This window comes from Drosophila miranda, chromosome XR (genome assembly GCF_003369915.1).
Source record: "Drosophila miranda strain MSH22 chromosome XR, D.miranda_PacBio2.1, whole genome shotgun sequence".
Lineage (NCBI taxonomy): Eukaryota > Metazoa > Arthropoda > Insecta > Diptera > Drosophilidae > Drosophila > Drosophila miranda.
The window spans coordinates 17,804,531-17,824,186 of record NC_046674.1 but is presented as its reverse complement, the minus strand read 5'-3'; the positions used below and the strand labels follow the sequence as shown (position 1 = coordinate 17,824,186).

General features: G+C 47.1%; 1 protein-coding gene across 4 annotated transcripts in view; it reads left to right on the top strand.

Annotated features, from left to right (window-relative positions):
* LOC108152078 (IQ motif and SEC7 domain-containing protein 2) overlaps nt 1–19,656 on the top strand; it is a 41,193-nt gene that overhangs the window by 15,059 nt on the left and 6,478 nt on the right. The window contains exons 1-2 of one of the 4 annotated variants that reach the window (XM_017281112.2): nt 9,815–9,935; nt 14,770–15,492. The exons of 1 other annotated variant lie outside the window; for it this stretch is intronic. In XM_017281112.2, the coding sequence (XP_017136601.1) occupies nt 15,191–15,492 (302 nt within the window). In that variant the 5' untranslated portion in view covers nt 9,815–9,935; nt 14,770–15,190. Of the gene's footprint in view, nt 1–717; nt 1,243–9,814; nt 9,948–14,769; nt 15,493–19,656 lie in introns of those variants that run through there. 2 more of the 4 variants (XM_017281113.2, XM_017281114.2) reach the window with 2 other exon arrangements.

The following is a 19,656-nucleotide window of genomic DNA, read 5'->3' as shown; positions in this document are numbered from 1 at the left end:
GAGAGAGGAAAAACAACCCGCTCTAGAGACGACCACCGACACATCTGTCGCTGCTCGCTCTCTCTCTCTCTCTTGCCGGCGGTTCGTACTCTCTATTTCTCTGGGTTTTCTCTCGCTCTCTCTCTCTCCCGCTCTCTGAGGAGCCATACACTCCATTCTCTGTGGGCTCTGTGGCTGCCTTCAGTCGACGGCCTTCAGTAACATTCATTACTCCCATTTATACAGTTATCCGACGTTAGTTTTTCGCAGACGCTTTTCCGCCTAGAAGTATTTTCGTACCCCGCCCACTTACACACACACACACACACACACACACACACACACACAGAGAAATCAGAGCCATCAGCCGTCTCTGTACTCTAGACTAGATTAGACCCCAAAGGAGCACCCGAGAGTCCTTTATCCCCAGTTCTAGCCCTAGCCCTGGGTCTGGCCAAAAAGTGTCGTCCGTCGCTGAAAATTTAGTGAGAAACTTTTGTTCTCGTCTCGCGTGTGCCCTCGCCGCCTCCGCCTCCGCCACTGCCACTGCCACCGCCTCCACCTCCCTGCCACCCGTCGCCGCGTCCCGTGTATGTATTCGCCTGTCTGCCGCCGTAGCCGTAGCCGCCACCGCCACCAACAACCCGCCCCCGACCCGCTGCTGCTACTGCCGCTGCTGTTCATATCCCGTTAATAATACATACATATGTGCGTGTGTGTGTGCCAGAGATTTTTTTTATATAGCCATATATCGTAGATACATCTGTGCATATACTCTTTCCGATTATAAATACAAAAATATCGCAAAAAAGGAAGACCGACGCGACGGAAATATCTTCAAAGTGAAATTTTTTGGTGGCGCCCCACACACAACACACACACACACAAACACACACACTCAGACGACCAAATGCTACACCCCCCGCCGTTGTATTGATTTTTTTTTTGCCATCATATTGATGTCCATCAGTGGTGCCAAAGTGTTCGTAAACCGTCCAGAAGAAATCCATACAAAGAGGAGAACCTAGTTCCAACGTAACCTACGATTCCATTCCATTCAATTTCACTGGATAACACGACAGAGACAGCCAGCCCTTATCCAGGCAGTTAGTGGAAGAGAGTGCGAGAGAGAGAGATAGAGAGAGTCGCTTCCTACAGTCGTGTCCCATAAGTAAATGACAGCAGCTAAAACACAATGAGCAGCTACACTGCCGCCCAGTACTACAAGACCACCAATATGATTACCTCCAATGAGATCTACTGGTAAGTGTCCTGCACTCTCCCCATTCAAGGGGTTTCGTATTTCTATTATCCTTGGACACATGTACGGGTTCCTTCTTCCTCCCGTCTCCCATCTCCCATCTTCCGTCTCCCGTCTGCCGTCTGTGAATGGCTAGAGTTCAAGGTTTGATTAGCGTGTGGGCTTGAGGACATTTGTGACGCAATTGGGTGATGCTGCCACAGGGATGGGCCCCAAAAAAATCAATGGCATCATTGGGGTTTTTCATCTCTTTTTGTGGGTTGCCCGCACTGCCCACACACGAAGCGCCGCTGCTGCATCCCATGGATCTGCTGTCTTGGCAGCAACAAAAGGTTAAAGCCGCCTCTGAAGTCCACACCCACGCGCGCCTACGAGTTTTCCTCTCAATCCAAGTGGGCGTCGTCGTCGCTTGGGCCCACACACAGCACAGCATATGATTACAACAACAGCAACAAAAACAACAAAAACACTCGAGAGACTATTTAATTCCTCCTCCGAAAAGTAGGCAATTTTTAGATATATTTTATTTGTTGAAAAATAGTGTGCGCTGCCGAAAAATATGCAATAAAAATGTTCGCCGCGCTGCAGTGGGAATAGTTGCGCCAACAACCGCTGGAGGGCGCTGGCCACAGCATTCGTTGAGTAAAAAGTTTTGCAAAAGCAAAAGAAAGAAACAAGGTTTTTTTTTGCAATTCCTTTGCCATAAAAGGGTGGCCCTGCCCATCATTACTTCTGGTTCAACGAGCATATGTCTGTACTCAGCTGTACAGGGCTTTCCTTTCCTATTACTCCTAGCATTTCGTCCTGACAGTGGAGCTGGCTATCCGCCGAGCTATCCGTCTCTCTGGTCGTACTTATGTACATGTTTTTCCAATTAAGAGAGCTGCCCGCCCCCCCAAGGGATTTGTCTGTTCCTCCAATGAGGGCTTTCACTGTATTTGCGCAAACATAAATTCGGAATTTCTCGACCTGTTTAATGATATTGGTACGAATACCAGTACGAGTATGACTGCTTGTTGTTGTTGTCTTTGCCTGTGCGCTGTGTGCATCCATCCACACACAAACCTTGAACTCTGGCATTTGCCATACATACCATCCGTACGCCCACATTTGAATACAATGTTGGGCTGGGAGATGGGGGCTGCAGATGGGGATGGGCATTGGGGGCTGAACTCCCACGGCGGAGGCACGCGCATAGAAATTCCAGCGATAAACACGTGATTGTATGTACATAGCCGTCAAATGGGGCGACCAGTGCCACAAATATAACCTATCTGCCAACAGATAGCAGATTCTAGAGAAGCGAGCACATTTGTTGCTAAAGTCCAACGGGTACGGTACGGGTATATCCGGGTTTTTGCGACGGGCAAGTGTGTTGGGGATTAGGACCAGGCACAGCAGTGGGGTAGCCAGAATTTCCTCGATTTCATTGTCAAAGATACAAGTTCTTCGAATGAGAAACTCTTGTGATTCTCCTGGAGAAAAGCTTCTCTAAGGAATGTGCCTCTGGAAACAAACAAATATTTTAGCATTTCTTAGTCATACGTTTTTGGCCACTATCTTTGGTTCTAGCCGAAAATTCCATAGCAATCTATAAATTATAACCGAAAGACGGCATACTTATTCGTTTGTTTTTGTTGCCAAGTTTCCAGGCAAAATTCTAATTAGCGGATATCTTATCTCATTATCTCTCATTAAAAACGTACACTTCGATTAAGTTAAGGCCCAGAGACTTGACTTTTGATAGTTTAAGAGTTTAAGAGGTTTGCGATACTCAGAACTTTTTTTTTAAATGTCTGCTGGAAATCGATTGAAAGTAGTTCCATTTCTTTGATGGCCGGACATTTCCCTTTGAAAATGTCTTTCTTTTCATCGTCTCATTATTCCCACAGTCCAGCCAGCACCCAGCACCCAGCCCCCGATCCCACTGTCAGTGCCACTGCTACAGCCGCTGTTTGGGTTTTGCAACAGACTTTTCCAGTAGTTGAAAGTCGTGTCGTGGGATTATTTAATGACTTTCTCACTTTTATTGTTGCCCCTCTCCATTCCATTGTTGTGTTCCCAAGTTGTTGGGGCTCTCTGGGTCCCCACGTGACCCACGGGGTGGCGTTGATTAGCTTCACCTTTAAGTGAGATTTTCCGACGCTCATTTGGCGGCGGCGGCGGCAGCTCCCGTTCGGTCCAATGCTAATTGAGCGTTAGACTTTCGATGATTGATAAAACTAGGCAATGCGAGGCAGTTTCTGTATCTCACCCTCCCCCTCCCCCTCCATCTCCATAGAGGTCCATCGATGGATGAATGATCGTACTTCCCGCTGCAACTGGATATGCCGGCTCTCCTTCCTCTGGCCTCCACTGGCAGATTCTTCTCTGCCTGGGGATCCTCCTTTGCAGATTCCTCTTTTGTAGGCTTCTGGGTTTGTAGGCCTACAGTGTAAAAGCAAATAAATTCAGATGAGCTGCAGCCGAAATCAGCAGCAAAACCCGATGCGCACCGCATGGAAAGCATCTAAATTAAGTGCGAAACCAGTTGTCGGTTGGCTGCTGGCTGCTGGCTGTTGGGGGGAGGTTGGGGCTGTACGATGTACGGACTTCCATTCGGGGCTGATGGCTGACGTCATGCATGCAAGAGGCAGGGGGCAGTGCAGGGGGCAGTGCAGGGGGCAGTACAGGGGCAGCAGCAAACAGTTGCCGGTTGCCGCTTTCCGCTTGCCGGTTGGCACACACCACACCACACATTAACCAGTTCTTGAAGCAGTTGTTGCTGCTGCTGCCGCTGTTGCTGTTGTTGTTGTCGTCCTAGTTATGTGTGAGCCAAATTTCTTGGAGCCAACTTTAGTCGCTTCCAGCACTCCCCCCGCCCCGCTGTGTGGATGCCCCGGCTATCTCCCTCCCACTCTTGGCTATACATATGCAAAACCCAAGAACCTACTGAAAAAGTGTTTTTTATACAGGGTATTCGTACTTGATAAAGGGTATATTGGTGGTCTTTGAATCGGCGGTCGGCAAGGAGTCCCCTTTTGCCTGCTGTCTACGCACACAAACGCACTGCAGGAGACGTGAATGTGTGCGTGCCGACCGCTGCCTAAAATATACCCTGTATATATGTAGTACTCTCTGATGGGCTGCAGGGCATCAGATTAGTACATAATCCCCCTCAATTTGAGATTTTAAATGTAATTTCCATAAATAATAAATCCAATTAGAGGGTATCCAAACGTCGAAGCATCGCCTGAAGCGTTCTTGCTTGTTTTGTTTTGTTTTGCTTCGCTTTGTTTTTTGTTTTGTTTTTCGATGTTTTCTCGTTTCCTTTGTTGCGTTTTGTCTTGGGCTCTCGGGCCGGATCGTTGCCCAATTCTGCAGCAGCAATTGTAGACTCGGACGCAGATGCAGACGCAAGATGCAGACAAGAAGCGACAGCGGCGGCAGCGTCTTCTTGGGCGTCGGCAGAGCATGCAGTTTTTGTTTTCATTTGGAAATTTGCATTGAATCAAAGCCCTGACGAAATGCAGCCCCCTTCCCCCCCCCACGAAATGCAGGGTATTGTAATCTCTGTAGAATTAATCAGACTTCTTTTGTCCTCTTCGGTTGGGCAAGGGTTGAAAGGGGTAACTCTAAGCCACTGCTGTGCATGCAATGAAGCCATTGACCCGTGAATGACCCCATTGTACCCATGGGTTTCGATGAGAAATATGATCTGGGTTAGGGGCAAACGGCTATCAAAAAATCCAAGAATATGGCTGCAAGATCTACAAATAAAAAAAGGGATTTATTCATACCTGTAGAATCCGTCTGCAATTTATTTATTTATTGCACAAAAATTTTGATTTACACAGAAAATATTATGCATATTTGGAAAAAACTGAAAATAGAGTACCTTTAAAGGTTTACTCAGAGGAGTGACGCGTTTGCATGGTTTACTTATGAGTTCTACGAGACTAGAAACTCAACAATTCATATAAAACTCACATAGAGAAATCTTTAAAAAGCGGAAGAGGAATCATAGCTCTCCTCAAAACTTAAATCGAAGCAGCTACAAAAAACATGTGTATGGATAGTAGAGAGCTTTCAGGAGGGGCAGAGCTCCATAGTCCCAGCTAGACTATCATTCAAACGAATTAAAATCAACTAATCCGAACTTTAGTTGTGGTTGAATAATTGCAAAGCCCCGGACTTTTATTTGAATTACTCAATTCTACCCACAATCCGATTGCGCTGCGGTGTCTCGTTCAAGTTCATTAGCTTCTGGGGAAGAAACATTGGAAAATATAGGAATAAAAGAAGAGTGAGAGATGAAAGAAAAGAAGCTTCGACATTCACTCTAACCATCCAAAAATAGTAAATGAAGAAATGAAATTCGCATAATGATGACCATTTGCGAGTGGGAAGTGGGGATTCGGATTATGTAAAGCCCCAAGATTTGTCTTTCTCCAAAAGGCCATCAAACGGTTTTCAGCGCCTTGGATTATCCGATAAACATGGCAAAAGATGATGATTGGAGGAGGTAGAGGCAAAGGCGGAGGGCGGAAAGGGGGAGGACGGAGTCGTGCCTCGAAGAAGTGCAGACAATGGGAAAACAAATTGAGAAATTCAATTGGAAACAAGAAAAGCAAAGGAAAAATAAAAAAATAATAATAATAAGCTGCTAATCGCTTGTAAACATGAGTTTTCCAATGAAAAATGCACACACGAAAATCAATGGACGAGAGACACGAGGTAATGATACACATACCGATGGGGATGGGAGGGTGTGGAGGTGGTACGTGATTTAGAGCCGAACGGGGGCGGGCGGCACAGAGAACCCTTGTGGGCGAACTTTCCCATTGTCTATGCCACATGAGCGGCAAGCACGGCCAACGCTGCTGCTGCTGCTGCCTCTGCCGCTGCCTCTGCTGCTGCCTCTGCCGCTGCTCGTTGATTGATGAAGGCGCCAGTGGCGTCGGCGGTGGCAAGCGGTATACAAAAAGCTTGGCCAGTGGGCAGCCGCAGCCCCACTCAATGAAGAGAGGTGTATGGAGAGGGGGTGGCGGGGATTCATTCATGGCCAAGAGAAGAAACAACAAGTGGAGCGGCGGGGCGGAGGGAAGCAAAGCGAAGTGCAAGTGAAAGTGATTCCAAGTCGGAATCGGACTATCGGAGTACTCGGCGGCGTAGTACTTCATGAAACCACAAAAATTTCCCACTAACATCATTTTTTGTGTGTGTGTGTTTTTTGTTGTTGTTGGTTTGTATCTTTCTCTGGGTCTCTGTCTCTGTCTCGTGTCTTTGCGCCCCATCTTTCTTTCAACATTTCCATGGGGCTGCTGTGCTCGTGCTCGCACTCGTATCTCCCATCCATCCGTCAGCAGCGCAGCTCATCTTTGTCGTGGATTCGTGTGTTACACATTTAATTGAATGAAAAAGCAGAAGATGGAAAACCCTAATGACAGAGGAGAGTGAATCTTGAACCGATCCATGGTCCCCGATAGGCAGCCCTGTCAAGCTTCATTAGACCCCCAATCCGATCCGATCCGATGCGACGTCTTGGGTTTGGGTTCGTCTGTGGGTATGGGGTTCGGTGCGGTTCGGTGCGGTGCGGTTCGGGTATTGTCTCTTAAGCATTCAGCGGTTCAGCGTTCACTTTCTAATGAGCCGCAAAGCCCGGACCCAGGCCCAGGCCCAGGCCCAAGCCCAAGCACAGTTGTAGCCATGACCGAATGAACAATTCAATGGCCCCGCCAGCGGTGGCAACACGCAAGTTGAAGGTGGGCTCTCCCCTCCCCCATCTCCCCCTCCCTCTAGGGGAAGGCTCTGGGGGCCCCTAAGCTCTCGCAATCGTTTTGCTTCTCTGTGTTTTCTCTGTTTTGGGGCGGACTGAAGGTCTACTAGCCATGTATGTAGTACCCCTCTCTACCCTACCCAACCACCCCTCTCTCACTCTCTCTCTCTCTTTCTGTTGCTTACAAATTGGGTTCAAAATGCCTAAGGTCAGTCGAGCTTCAGCATTGCAGAGAGTGGCGGGTGGAGGGCGGAGGGCGAAGGCTAAGGGGAGGAATAGGTAATCGCTTAGTTAGTAACTACATGCGACAAAACCTTTTGCGATGTTTACTAATGAAATATAAAATAAATTTCATATGTGAGCGGAAGAGGGGCGATTGAGAAGTTGATTCGTTGTCAGTTCTTCCGAAATAGTCCTTAGGAGTGGGTATTTATTGGGTAATATTGGAAATAGTGCAGAAATGAAGACAGATGACAACCGGATGACAGTAAATGGTACTCTGAAAATAATAAACCCTCTTGAGGTGTTAACAGGTGCATCATCAGCAGCAGCAGACTGTTCAAATAATGATTATCTCCAATCGACTTTCCTTAATTTACCCTTTTAGAGGAATTTTGGAACATTCCCAGCCACTTCTTTAGTCCCAAAACTTAATTAAAAGCGTTCCAGCGACACAGTGCTGGGCTTTCGTTGAGGCTCTGCTTGTGAACGAGTGATTCAGGTGTAGTTACAGTAGCAACAGAAAACAGATTAACATACCAAAGGAGCTTCCGAACAAAGGAAGTCCAAAGATGGGGGAGTGAGATGTGCGTCAGAGCAGAAAGCTCATCTCAGTTCTAATTATAGACTTCTCGCTTATTTAGCTCCTGGTTCCTGGAGCTCTCTCCAACCCCTCCTGATGACAGCAGGAACACCTATTAAAATCGCTCTGGCAACCCTCGGGTAGTACTGTTGCAGCGACTGCGGCTGCTGCTGTTGCTGTCATCATCATCGTTGTTGTCGGGTTTGTTTGTTGATTGTTTCATAACACCGCCTGAAACGCCGCAGCAAGACGAGGTACGAGGTACGCGGTACGCGGTACGCGGTACGAGACGCAGCCCCAGACACAAGTATGGCAAATGGGTTTGTGTACCTTGTGCCTAATGCGTTAATATCAGCCAAGCCAAGCAAGTCTAGGCCGCAGGGACACGGGACAAGGGGCAAGGGACAAGGGAGAGGGACAGAGGGACAGAGGAGAGCGGGCCAAAAGTGTGGTGTGTAGATACGCGATACTCCGTATGTATTCCGTATTCCGTATATATTTTTACGACTTTAGTTTTAACGATGGCCCCACCGACGACTATGACAGAGCGACAGCAGGTTTCAATGAAAAGTCAAAACAGGCCTCAGGTCCGGATATAAATGGTTTGTTGTCTGAGAAGCGGTATGGTTCACACACGTACAGATATGCGCACTCATGCACAGGCGGCGAATACAGTCATCAGTCTTAACGCTTGGCTCAGTCCGATTCGGAGTCCGACTCGGAGTTGGAGTCGGAGTCGTAGTCGGAGCCAGTGAGGCATTACGTTGCCCATTTTGTTAGTGGCCCCAGCCGCCGCAAGCTAACGACGAGCGGGAGAGCGACTAACTACCAGAGGCAGGCACTCGACTCCACTCGGCCATAATGTACGGCACATGCACATGCCATATGGAGAGGCGGCGGCGGACGTCAGCACATCAGCAGCAGCAGCAGCAGCGGCATCAGCAGGCAGCAGCAGTAAAGCGCCCCCGCTCGCCCTTCGCACGATCGTGAGTCACCTGAGCGTAACGTAAGCTCAGCCTGTTGTTCGAGTACGAGCGCGGGCATACTCACTTTTTTTTTGTAAGCACTCACTAAACGAGAAAGCGGATGCGTTGCCGTCATTTCTGACTATCCAGAAATGCAGCAACCTGTCGGAGAGCTTCGCAGTGCAGTTGCTGTCGCGTTTAGCCAGTACTTGATCCCAGCTTATTGTTCGCTCTCCGCTCGCATGCGCTCTCACTCTCGCCTGCAGTCTGCTGTCTGCAGTCGTTGTCTGGAGCAGCTGTTAATGCGCTCTCGGAGAGGAAGCCAGCCAGCCTCTCTTTGGCTTCGTGTTTGCTGTTTGGTGTGTGTTCTGTGTGTCTGTGTCTCTGTGTGTGTGCTCAAAGTCGTTTGCATACGAATTTACACCTTTTTACGACTGTTTGTCGATTTACGAGCATGTTCATATGTTGTATGTATGTGCCTTCGGATCTCTTTTGCAATTGCCCAATTTGACAATGGGAGTCAAGGGGGAAAGCCCTGAAAGCTCCATAAACAGTGGGAGATGACTGCAAAGAGCCCGAGCCCGAGGCGGAGCCCGAGCCGCAGCCCTGCATTGTGCAAGTCTTATGAGAAACGTTGATTGGGTTAAAAATGCAAATAACTTTGATAATTGCATTGCTGCTTAGTGCCGCATTATAATGGGGGTTATATAACCCCAATTAGACCCACTGTGGCAGCACACGTCATGTGTCATGTGTCATGTCTCATGTGGTACAGGTGTGCGGCAGAGAGAATCTTCTGGATGGCCCGATTATTTGTTTTTGTTTGGGCCGAATGTTTGTTTTGTGGATCAATCGGAAGAGCCATGGAACAGCCAGCTATGTTAGCCAGCTTTTTAAGTGGCACACAGCCACAGTAGTGGCCATGCCATGCTCTCACCCATACCATGGCACTATCGCCACCTGGCCGGCCGCCCTCTCTCGCCTCATTCGACTGGCAAGCCGCTCGCTGGAACAGTTTTTCAGACCCCGACCGACGGCATCGCCATTCTCTCTCAAAGCTCCGTCGAGGTAGCACACAGGTTGCTCGCGCGCGCTGTACTTCGTCTCTTTCGAACAGTTTTCGTAGTCGGCCGTCAGCCGTTCGTTTGCGTTCGTGTTGATCGTTTCTACGTACGTACTTTGGTGTGTGTGCGTGCGTGTGTTGGTGCATTTGTTAGTCACTTTGTTGTTGGCTGTCATTGCGATATTCGATAATCTATATTCAATATTCACATTATTCCCGATATGTAGTCATTGTTTTTTTGTTTTTGTTTGTTTTTTTTTTGGCAACACCGAAACTTATTATATTTCCCAATGGAAATGCAAATTGATTTTGCAAACACAAATTGCGGCCATGTGTATGGGTCTTTTTTTTCGTGTGCGTGTGAGTGCTAAATGAAAAGAAAATCAGCGAAAAAAAATACGCATCACGCAAAGCTTTTATTACATTTGTTGTTGCTGTCCGTCTGTCGGTCTGTCTGTCTAGTGGAGCAGGGGCAGGGGCACGGACAGGGACAGGGACAGGGCCGGGGCCGGTTTATTAATTTGACATCGTCGTGTCCGCCTGCCACAATATCACAATAATAAAAAAAAAACCCTCCATCGAATAAAACAAAGCGGAAACCATGAAACAATCCACAACAACAACAACAACATCAGCACATCACACAATTTTTTTATGTAAAAAATAAAATATAATTAAAGAGAAAATCGCCTTTCTCCAGCTGCGAGTATCACAAAAACAATAGTGCCGCCAAGCAGTCAACAGCAGCAGCGGCCAGATAGGGAGAAAGAGCGGGAACCACGGCCACTGCCCCGTTACGTTTCGGCAAACACAACAACAACAACAACAGCAACAAGAGTGTGCGCCCCAAACCATATGTGTCTCTCTCTTTCTGTCTTTCTGTCTGTTTGTCTGTCTGTCTCTTTCTGCATGTGTGTTGAACTGGAAATTTCTATTATTTTGTAATTGAAATTATAGCAAGTGCCAGGGAAGAGAGAGAGCGAGAGAGGGAGATCGCTTGCGGCTCAAACATTCTGCCATCCTTAATGAGCCCATCCGTCAAGGGAGAAAGGGAGTACCCACTGATCCTAGTCGTTCCTTGAGTTTCAACTGCAATCGAAAAGATCAAGTTACACCGATAGGATCCCTTCGAATGCTATTGAAATGAAGAGAATCCTTCTTGTACCTCCCTCGGGCGGGGTGCAACGTTTTGCAAGGAATATTTATGAAATTTCTGGAAATCAGCTGATTCAGAGCGACAAACACATCTTGGAAGTCGAATTATTCACAGTTTCAGCCGTAACTCAGGCTCCGAAAACGAGAGACAGACAGAGAGAGGGAGAGGAGTCACCACTTTCAGTCCGAAAACGTCGCTCACTTTTGACTCCCTGCTCTTTGGTGCTTCTGGCGTGGCTTGTATAATCGCTGCCACCCTGCCACCCAATTACGCTGCATCGTCGTCGTTGATGTGGACGTTGGTTGCATATTGTATTTCCACTTCCTCTTCCGCTCTTCAGTTGTGGCGCGGAGTGAGAGCCAAGTCCACACAGAGAGACAGAGAGAGCGGGAGAGTGTGTGTGTGTGTGTGTTTGCTGGTGATTTCTGTTACGTGCGCCGTTACTAATGACACGAAAGTGAATAAAAAGGCATCGGGCACGGGGCTCTGCTAACCCCCTCCAGCACTTCACCCTGCCGCAATCTGCAGCAGCACCAAACTCCAGTGCGAGTGAGAGAGAGAGAGAGAGACAGGGAGACAGGGAGAGGGAGAGTTAGAGTACAGAAAATAATTATAAATTAAATAATTATACAATACAAGCAAGAAAACAACTTAAAGCTGATTGTAGCTGCTGCCTGTTGTTGTTGCCACTGTAGCTGCTGCTGCTGCTGCTGCTGCTGCTCGTGCAGTGGAACACCTGTAAAACAAAGGCAGCTCTATCTGCGGCAACCCTAGCCCGCCGCTGATGTCGTGCTCGAGAGCGGATGCAACCCAGTCAGCCCCCAAGTCCCGCTACGGTCCGCTCCAAGCTCTATATCTGTTGCATTGTTGCAAACCGAACCAGAAAAAAGCACAGTAACCGAAACAGACACAGAAAGCTGAAAACTGAAAACTGAAAACCGAAAACTAAAAACTTAAAACAGAAAACAGACTTTTCTTATAAACTTTAAAGCAAACGAAAAACCTGCTCGACAAAATTGCAATTATGTACAAACAAAAGTTTCTCAGAAATGGCTGAAAGAAACAAACAGAACAAGTTGGAACAGTTCTTGGGAGTAGTCAGAAACGGCAGCGGCAACAACTAGAACACACCACAAACAACAAAAGCAACAACAGCAACAGAGGCACAAAACAGCAACAGCAACAACAAAAGCAACGACAGCTAAAAACGACAACTAATAGGTTGCTAAATAACGAAAATATTCCGCTTTTAGCTGATTTTGTGATACCTTAGCAAAGGGAGAGGGTATGATGAGCAGCTTTCGGTCTCCCTCTGTTCTGCTTCCTCTGTTTGATGTGGTGGTAATCCTGTGATTGCAATCCGCATATCTGCAAGAAGCTTCTATATCTTTTGCTATGTTAAACGCTGTCATTATCCGAGGAACGTGCACCACTCAGTAGAGTAGATAGAGAGTATCAAGAGTTCGAGTTACTTTTCTTTCAGGTGTTTTTGTTTTTTGTTTTGTGGGGTTTGAGATTCGTGTGTTTTGTGAGTGGGCCTTAGAGCAGCATTCTATTCTACTACAACGTTTGTGATTGAGATTGAGAGAACTCCCCTGAAGCGCTTATTGGCAGCAGTAAGCAGCAAGCAGTAGGCGACTTGTTTTGGCCAATAATTCCATGACTTGTTCCAAGGCTGGGCCTGGGCACCGCACCGCCAGAATCGTGAGATTATCGCTTGTTTGCACAGCTTTTTAGCTTGATTCACTCATGAATCGATGGCTGTGAGTGTATGCATGTCCGCTGACTGTTTTTTCGGTTCTCTGACGAAACAACAATTGGCGACGGGACAGAGCCAGACCCAGAGACAGTGGCAAGTGTTGTCACAATTGTATCCCGCACCGTAACAGAGATGTCTCCGAGCAGGCGCAGGCGGATGGATCGCTTTCAAGCTCTCGAAAGACTCTCGAAAAAGGTTCTTGAACTTGAGATTTTATGGAAGAAAGTGTGGGGGTTGGTAGCAGTCTTGTGCTCCTCCATAAATATAATATTTTTATGTGTGGTTTGATGGCAGATCTTGATCTTGGGACAAAACACTTTGAGTGCCTCTGTTGTTGTTCTTGTTGTTTCCCTTTCTATTCGGTTTGCTATTCGCTCGCATTCGTGTGTATTCGTTTCTATAACTCATTGTTTTCATGGCAAATTCTCACGCATTTCGCACATAAATTTTCATATGATTTATGGATCATTCGGCCCTCGGTCCGACCGTCATTGTATGTTGCCAAGTGGATCAGGTCATTCAGTCAATTCAGTTGTTCAGAGCGTGAGGATCACCCCTTCGCTGTGCCTCAGCCTGGGCCCCGTGCCAGCACACACTTTCCCGTGTGAGGCACGTCTGTGGGTCTGGATTGGAGCAGATCCAACACCTGCGATCCGATCCGAACCGAACCGAACCGATCCGAACCCTCCTCTAGTCTGTCTGTCTGGCACAAGTCGATCGTTGTCTCTGCGTGTCGTGACATGTTCAATTTGAATATTGTTTATTTGCATTCTCCCTTCTCGCTTGCGCACTCTCTCTCGGTGCCGTTCTCTCTTTCTGTTTGCTTTTTCCTACATAAATAGTTCTGCAGTTGACAACTTGCGACTTTTACTTGCGATCGGATCGACCGACTGACTGACTGACTGAATGACTGAATGACTGATCGCTGACCCAAAAAACAGAAACCGACACAAAAACAGCAGCAGCAGCCGCGGCAGCGCCGCAACAGCATGATGATTGAATGCGATTGCTCGGAGCAGAGCTCTCTCATTGACGCTTGCGTGTGCGTCGTGTGTTTTTGCAAGTGTCATGCTCTTCCATACAGCATGATTATCATATTAAACGATCATGGGATAGGGGATGAAGGGTATGATGGAACTAAGACCCATACACGATCTCTAGAGATTTTTCTTCATCCCCGGGCGTGACTGATGCCCGGGAATCCCCTATGGATTATTATCACTTAAACTAAAGATTCCGCCCTAGGTCCTCTGATCCTAGCTAAGATCCAAGATCTAGATTCATGATCTCTATAGATTATTCTGCCTCACAGTAGCGAGGAGTGACTGATGATTGATGGGTGGACCAAACAGACCATAATCATGCCAGCACAATACTGTAGAAATATCTTAAAGATCAGTCACAAACAAATCACGTAAGATACTTGTATTAGAGAAATTATAAGTGGAACTTGAAGCTCTTAGGCCTCTGCCACTAAACGAAAAGATCAGATGCGGGTTTGAGTGGTTTTTAGACACATATAAATATCCCCCCGATAAGTGATTGAGTTTTCAACTTTGAAAATAAGTTCTTTCTTCTCAAATCAGAAACAGGTGTGTTCCATTTCCAATCCGTTCCGTTGCAATCAGTGCCTGCAGCTGTTAAGGCACATTCAGAATCAGAAACAGAAACAGATAAGGAAACAAAAGTTCCAAAGGGTATCGTGATCCATAGCTCTCTGAGGTATTCCCAAGTCTATACAACACATAGATCTCTCTATCTCTCTGTCTCTCTCTCTCTCTCTCTATCGTTGTGTTGGTTTTTCTAACCTCCGACTGACTGGAGGCAGCACTCATAAATGTTATTCCATGTTTTATTTATACGATTGTTTTTATGACAAACGCGCTTTGAAGGGCACTCTCATCCGCTCACTCACACTTCTCTCTCTCTCTCCGTTGCCTTTGCTCTGTAGAGACAGAGGCAGTGGTGGGCGGGGAAAATAAAGACTGCAAATTACTATCGCAAATGTGTCGCTGCTTTATCGTAGGCCCCCGCCGCATAAGAATGTAGCCCCATAGTCGCGCCAGAACGACGGAATTCCAAAACCAACAAAAACCAAAGATAAAATGACAAAGAACGAGGCGAGTCGGCGGCTCAAACGAGAGAAACGCTCGCAAAAAGCGGACTGAAAAACGAACCCGAATCCCATAAAAAAAAAAAAACAAAAAATTGATAAGCGCGCATAAAAGATCTCTCGATAACAAGAAGTCAATTTGCAAAAAAAAAAAACAAACAAACGAATAAACAAACGAAAGTTAGCGAAAAGCTGAACAAAAAAAAAACACTAGAAAAGCGAATGCTGCCAATGCGTTGAAGGGGAAAGTGTCGCGTATTCCCGAATCCGAATCCGGACATCCTCCCCCCCCCCCCCCATCGAACATCGAATCCGAGGAATCCACGCGGCAGCAATGTCGTCAAAATGTGAACACCACCACAAATCACGGCGCCAGCAGCTCCCAGTGCCGGCACCATCCCCCAGTCACAGCCACTCCCATTCCCACTCCCATTCCGACCTCAGTGGAGAGTCCTTCCTGCAGTACTGCACGGACGGGGACAAGAAGCCGCCGCCCATTGTGGTGGTGGTGGGGGATGGCCGGAGTCGAGTGCGGCGCGTGGTGCGCACTGCCACACGGCACGTGACGGTGGTCAGTCTTTCCACCCGGCACAAGGAGACGCAGACACACACCTCGCACCATGTGACGGCGGTCAGGTAAGAAGATCTCTTCTCCAGATCCACAGCCGTGCTGTGGCCCCTGTGCCTTTGTGTGGCCTTCGTGTGGCTACGAAGTGTACTCCAAGTGGTCAAAACTCTCTTCTTATCGTCCGCCACACACACATCCATTTTTATCCCGTTATCTTTATGAGGGGGGTTACTCGGTTCTCTGGCTATTTGTGGCCCTCCGATCATTTATTTATTAATACTTATGCTCCGCGGTATTTGTGGGTTTCTATCCAAAGTGTGCGTACTTACTCGAACGGATAAGGGAATGCGTTTCCATGAGCCTTAAATGGAGTATCTTTATCAGATTATCAGTATCTTTAAGATTGTCCCAAGAACAGGGCGATCATATCTCCCACAAATCTATTAGTGCACCATTGGCCCTGTTAATAATCGTTCGATTCTTGACCCCCCGAGATAACAAAGTGAAATTCCCTTAAAATACAAAAATACCGTGTGGAACTTCTGCAATCCAAATTTTTCGTGGTAGAAGTTTCTGCAAGTTTCGGCGCCTACTTCAGATTGAAATTAGTTTGGTTTCCCCAACTCCTCGACCCTTAAACTTTATCTCTATACTTTATTTAAATATCCTTTAAAATAAGAAATAAATTTGGCTCAAATATTCGAATTTATTGTTTGCCAACAGGCTTCGTTGGGCGGCAGATGCCGCCACTATGATGTCGACAATTACATGCAAAAATACATGTTATTTGACACTCGTTTTGTGTGGCATACTTTCAGGGATTTGCTTGGGAGATGTAGAATAAATGTAAAATGCATGTAGAAATGTCATTTCGTGGCGCATGCGCCACATCCCACAACAGGATCGGGAATCGTTATTTGTTGTTGGAAACAAGATTCAAAGTCAATCCAAAATCCTTAAAATTTCTAGAAACATGTATATGTATATCATCATATACTCCTTGATCGATCACTCCATTGTTTCTATTCGGTTTTCTTTAGTCATTTAGTTTTTTTTTGCGTTACATGCCGGAACAAGCATTCGATTTTGTTAAATTTTCTAGTACTTAAATAAAATTCGTAAATTTCCATAATGTTCGGTTGGTCACTCCTGTTCTTTCTCTATGCGGCCGTGTCCTTTCTGATTCTCCTCATGCCGGTGGTCTTTGTGGTGCACCGGAAGATGATCTCACAGATGGTGCTGGAGTGCCCCGACGTCGAAGCACCGATGGGAATCGGACTGCAGGAGGACGAGCTGGAGGAGCTGCGGGAAGCATCTCCCGTACAGATGAAAATTGAGAATCAACTAGCGAAGGGGATACAGAATGCAGCAGAGGAGGAGACGATTGCAGAGACTTCAGTAGAGAAGGAGGCTCGGGAAGAGACTCTAGAAGAGACTCCAGAAGAGACACCAGAAGAGACTCTAGAAGAGACTCCAGAAGAGACACCAGAAGAGACTGCAGAAGAGACTCCAGAAGTATCTCCAGAAGTGACTCCACAAGAGCAGGAAAATCTTCAGAATTTAAAAGAGATGCAGATTCCAGAAACGCCAGAGATGCCAGAGACTTCAGAAGAGAAGAAGATACCAGAGATTTCAGAAGAGAAGAAGATACCAGAAATTCCAGAAGATCAGACGATTCAGACTCCAGAAGGAAAGAAGTTGGAGATGGAGCCTCCGGCAGAGAAAAAGGAGGTGGACAATCCCGTAGAGAAGGACATACGGGCTGCTTTGGAGGAGGAGAGCACCCAGAATCCTGCAGAAAAGTTCGCTCCCTAAAGATGTTGCAATCAATTGGCTGAAGGCGTAACAGTGACAGTAATCCCTGGCATACGGAAACATTAAACGAATAAAACTGTTTCTTGCAGTCCACTCTTGCTGTCTCTTGCCCTGGCCCTCTCTCTGACCCCCTCCGTGGTGTGTCTGGGCCGCTTTGTGGCACGCTCCATAACGCAACGGGGGCTGCTCAGCCCCCATTCCCATTCCCCAATCAAAATGCACAAACTAATGTAAAATCAATAATAATTACACTTCTGGCGGAAAGGCGGCTCGGGACGGCGCGGTGCGGTTCGGTTCGGGCCTTTCAGGTCAGACTTAGACGCGAGCCGCCGCCGCAAATACAGCGACACTTGTTGCATGTCAAGCAGGGAGGAAGAAGCAGCACAGCAGCGACTGTGGCAGAGACTGTGACTGCGGAAGTTTTGGCTCGCGAGTGCAGGCAGCGGCGGTGGTTTTGTGTGACGTTTGTGTGTCGAGTAGAGATACAAGATACGCGATACGCGATACAAGACACCAGTTGCACGTCGCACGTCGCACGTCGCACGTCCAGGGGCTGTCTGGTTGGTCAAACAGAGGGACGGGGGACGGCGAAGAGAAGCCAGAGCTGTGGCTGCCCCAAACATGTGCAACGTGCAGCGGCAAACAATTAGGGGCGACGTGTGGCAGATGTTTTTCCTTGCCCCTAAAATTGAAAGCAGGACCTCTTAAAAAATCACTAGAGAGGGAGAGGAGCGGAGAGCCGAGAGTGCGGAGAGTGCGGAGAAGTGGCAACAATGACAAGCGGGTTCTCCTCCAGCTGCTGCTGCTTTCGTTGTTGTTGTTCCCGTTGCTGTTGTGTGGCAAGCAAAACTACCTGCTGCCGCCTGTTGTCCTTGCAACAACAACAAAAAAAAACCCTGAAAGATAAAGCCACGATGGTGCCAGGTGCAGCTGGAAAACTGGCCAAAAGGAGAGACAGACACAGACACAGATACAGAGAGAGAGAGAGAGAGAGAGAGAGAGATAAAAGGATGCCCCTTTTGAATGGTTATCCTTCGGCTGGAATCCTGTTTTAGCTGATCCTGTTTTGTACTCCTCTTTCGATCGGCTCGCTAGGTGCAAATCTGCAGCTGCCACAAAATGTGGAAGAATGAGAAACAGAGACACTGAGAGATCGATCCCCCGTTGCGGGAAAATGATTTCAGGAGAGGATTTTCGTTTTTTTCGCTATACGAAGCGAATACGTGGATAATGAATTATCGGAGGATCAGAGGATCAGCATGCAAATCGAATTCCCGATTTCATGGCAAATCAATAAACGATGAAACGCGGCGAGCGAATACTTACGATATTTCTGATATGTTTTGGGGAAAGTATTTTGATGGGAAAGTGTCTACAGATCTACCCTTTGTAGATGATTGAAAACCTCTCCCTGTTTGAGGAAGAAAACTCCCGTTCGGCAGCAGTTCGATACAATTTGCAGGTCCCTAATCGGAAATATTGATTCTTAGATTCCCTGTTTGCATGGCCTTGAATTGCGGTTAAGTACAGAAGCAGTGCAGAGTCTGTTTGAGGTTTAAAGTATAGGCGTTGAGGCGCTTAAGTAGAGGAGGCTTTGATTTGATTTGATTCAGAACAGAACAGGATGTGGTCCTGCGGTTTGTTGTGCATATTTCCATCACCTGGAAAGACCAGGCTTCCTGCGAGACACACTGGCTGTCCTCGGCTCGGGCTCTTTCGCTGGGAACTTTGACGGTGTGTAAATCCACAACATTTCCATGTGCCTTAAGCATTAGTTTTGGGACTAAAGTAAGCTTGGAATAAGCATTTTTCTCCAATATAATAATAGTTGTTCCTTTTTCATTAATTTGCTTCTCCACTGACCAATAATTCCAATCAATCAGGTGTTGATCTGTTAATTTGTCAGCTGAAATTCGGATGTGGGGAAGTCTCTCTCCATTTCCATCTCCCTGGAGGGTTCCCTCTCCAATTGTTGCCTCCTGTGTGCGTCTCCCTGCTGGCTGCTAGCTATCCTGATCAATAAGTTTGTCATCGTTGGCTAATCATTTCCATTTCCTTCACTTTGCACCTCTCTCTCTCCCTCTCTCTGTCGTCTGTCCCCTGTCTCCTTTCAATAATGGATCCTTTTACGCTTAGGATTTCTTTATTTTTGTCTGAATGTTTTGTCTCTTTTAAGGGTAGCAGCAGCACAGCACAACAATTGTTCTTTTTCGGGTACACGCGAACAATGAATACGAACACGAACACGAATACGAATACGAGTAGATTCAAACAAAACAGATGCATTTCGGTGTATCTGTATCTGTGTCTGTTTCCCCCCTCCCCTCGTGTGTATCTGTGTATTTAATGAGCCATGCGAAACACGTTTCTTCTTCTGCCCGAAGAGAGGAAGAGAACGCCAACGCCAACGCCAACGC